Source organism: Citrus clementina, unplaced genomic scaffold (genome assembly GCF_000493195.1).
Source record: "Citrus clementina cultivar Clemenules unplaced genomic scaffold, Citrus_clementina_v1.0 scaffold_9, whole genome shotgun sequence".
Taxonomy (NCBI): Eukaryota; Viridiplantae; Streptophyta; class Magnoliopsida; order Sapindales; family Rutaceae; genus Citrus; species Citrus x clementina.
The window spans coordinates 26321277-26324109 of NW_006261964.1; the positions used below are offsets into that span (position 1 = coordinate 26321277).

General features: G+C 37.5%; 1 protein-coding gene across 2 annotated transcripts in view; it reads left to right on the forward strand.

Moving 5' to 3' along the window:
* Window positions 1–1479, forward strand: part of LOC18031650 (uncharacterized protein At3g06530) — a 21056-nt gene extending 19577 nt beyond the window's left edge. For both annotated transcript variants that reach the window (XM_024189797.1, XM_006421486.2), the window contains exons 38-39: window positions 41–211; window positions 937–1479. In XM_024189797.1, coding sequence (XP_024045565.1) covers window positions 41–211; window positions 937–1167 — 402 coding nt within the window. In that variant the 3' untranslated portion in view covers window positions 1168–1479. The remainder of the gene's footprint in view (window positions 1–40; window positions 212–936) is intronic.
* The last annotated feature ends 1354 nt before the right edge of the window (window positions 1480–2833 follow it).

Consider the following 2833-nt stretch of genomic DNA (forward strand, 5'->3'; position numbering starts at 1 on the left):
TGATTTGCTGTTTTTGATATATACCTTCACCTTTTTGCAGGTTTTATTGAAACCCATCGTCTCACAGCTTGCAGCAGAACCACCAGCTGGTCTGGAGGAGCATTTGAATGTACCTACTGTGAAGGAAGTTGATGACTTGCTGGTTGTTTGTATTGGTCAAATGGCTGTTACTGCAGGAACTGACCTTCTATGGAAACCACTGAATCATGAGGTGAGTCTCTAAGTCACTGAATCTGACGCCTTCCATTGTTGGGAGGAATGAATAAATAATTAGATTTGACACCTAAGACAAGAAAACTTTGGGACCTTTATTTGATTTGCCTAAAAGACATCCTTAATATAAAGTATATTTGGTCCATTCCTTAATTAGTCATTGGGATCATATTAGAAACTAGATTAAGTTTGCCTTATTTATGGGCAATTTTAGCTTTTTAAAAATATAGAAAATGCCTTGAAGTGTGTGTGATCTTCTCAGAGAGAGCTAGTTTTGATGGATCTTGTGAGAAATGCTGAAAGTCACTACAAAGTCTACTATTTTGAACGTAAAATAGGGGGTATTTTTGGACTTTTTACCCAATTTACATGGTCATACAAATCTTTTACGAGTTTTTCAAATACTTGGAGGATAGATAAATTAAAAGACCTGGGGACGGGGTTTTGAGATAGAGTTATAATTGATTCTAGCCTTGTATAGGGGGTGATTGGGTATACTTCTGTATAGGCCAAATAGTGCTAGTCTTTGTTTTCTGAGTGGACAGCTGGTCTGCTATCGGTTTTTAATCTTCTTCATTAATACATTTTCAAGTTTCTTTTTTTTTAAAAAAAAAAGATAAATTAAAAGAAACCCTCATGGCCCTGTCTCATATTTGTGCTTTTCAAGTACTACCAGGACGGTTTGACCCAAATCGAATTATATAAATTTTTTGAACGTTGCAGGTATTAATGCAAACCCGAAGTGAAAAGGTGCGGTCTCGAATTCTGGGACTGAGAATAGTCAAGTATTTTGTTGAGAACTTGAAGGACGAATACTTAGTATTGCTGGCTGAAACTATCCCCTTCCTTGGAGAATTGCTTGAGGATGTAGAGTTGCCCGTTAAATCTCTGGCACAGGATATTATCAAGGAAATGGAATCCTTGAGTGGCGAAAGCCTTCGACAATACCTCTGATGTTGTAATGCTTTCCACAGAATCAAACTTGTCCGCTGCCATGCTGAGCTTTTTTATGTAATGTGTTTTAGTTTCTGGGTTTTTCTTTTCGAGGGAACTGTAAATTAATAGCCCATAATCAGCAGTTTTGTAGGTCTAGGTTAACCAATAACCATTAAGCTCAAGCTCTGTCTGTTGCTTCCGGTGAGGTGAGTGTGCGCAAGGGGCCGAGCCTTGAGAAGTATTCATGTAATGCTTGCCAGATTTTATATGCCTTCGACGCTGTTACATAGTAATATATAAATGATCCAAATTTTTTCATGTTAAGGTAAATCTTATACTGTTCGTTCTTTAGGACAGTGTGATCACCAACGGGAACATTTAACATTTTTTATTCTACATTATGCTAAGCATATGACTTTTTAAGGTTGTATTTTGTTTATCTATCAAATTGATTAAAAGGGAGTTAATTAATAAGGGTGAATCTGGAAGTACTGTAAACATTTTAAAATCTTGTTTGGATGGTCATTTTAAATAAAATAAATAAGACTTCAATTTATGTATGTATATGGGAATAGGGATGGCTATGAGAAATTCCAAAATAATAATAAAGGTTTTTTCGTAAACAAAAGCAGTTTCGATGGAAGCATGAAAAGTATACTTTCAATTGTTTGAAGGAAAATGATGTTTGTCCTGGGTCAAACCCTGAATATAAACAAAACGGTGTCGTTTTATTCGGTTTTTTTTTTTTTTTTTGCTTCTCCAAAACGCGAAGGAAAATTATGCGGTTGTCTTCTAGCAGCAATCTCTTTAGGGATCATATACCAGTACACGCGACACCAATAGTTCCCATCCACCTCGTTCTACATACTGCAATCCATCAGCAAAATAAAAATCCACAATCAAACCAAATCATAACAATCACAACAATGAAATTCTAAAAAAGAGACCAAACCTTTGAATGTTAGCAGCCCACAAATCACTCGAAAGGAGCTTCTCCCTCATTGTCCTCACCCTCTTCTTCCCCTCCGGAGGCTTAAGCAACTCAATCTTCTTCCCCAATTTCCTCGCCTCGCAAAATTCACAAACCCATTCACCTTCAGGAACCTCCTTCAACGGCGGCTTCAAGCACTTCAAATGAAACCCACCTAAGCAATCATCACACTCAAGCATAACATTCCTCCCTGCTCTAAAACAAATCCTACACTCCTCCACCTCAGGATCCTCTTCATCCGAGCTTGCATCCTCTCTCCTCTTCACATACACATCATCTCCCACCTCAAATTCACCCTCATCATACACCACTTTCTTATAATAAACCCTCCTCTTCTTCAAATTCTCCACTTTGCCACTCTGCGTTTTCACCTTAGACCTTGTCACCACAGCATCACCACTCCTCTCTTCGCAATAGTCCTTCCTTTTTCTCTTCTTCCCCTCCGATAATTCAGGTGACATCGGAGAAACCACCAACTCCTCCGAATGCAACCCATCTTTAGGCTTCCTTTTCGGGGTCTTATTGCTCACAACATGAGAACGGAAATGAGACAAATCAAGAATATGAGAACTGAAAAAATAAATTCAATGGTACAATGTTGTAAAAACGCAGGGAAAAATTAAAAAAAAATCAAAAAACAAAATGCTGCAAAGAAGACAATACCAAAAAAAAAAAATTCAAGCTTCGAAAATT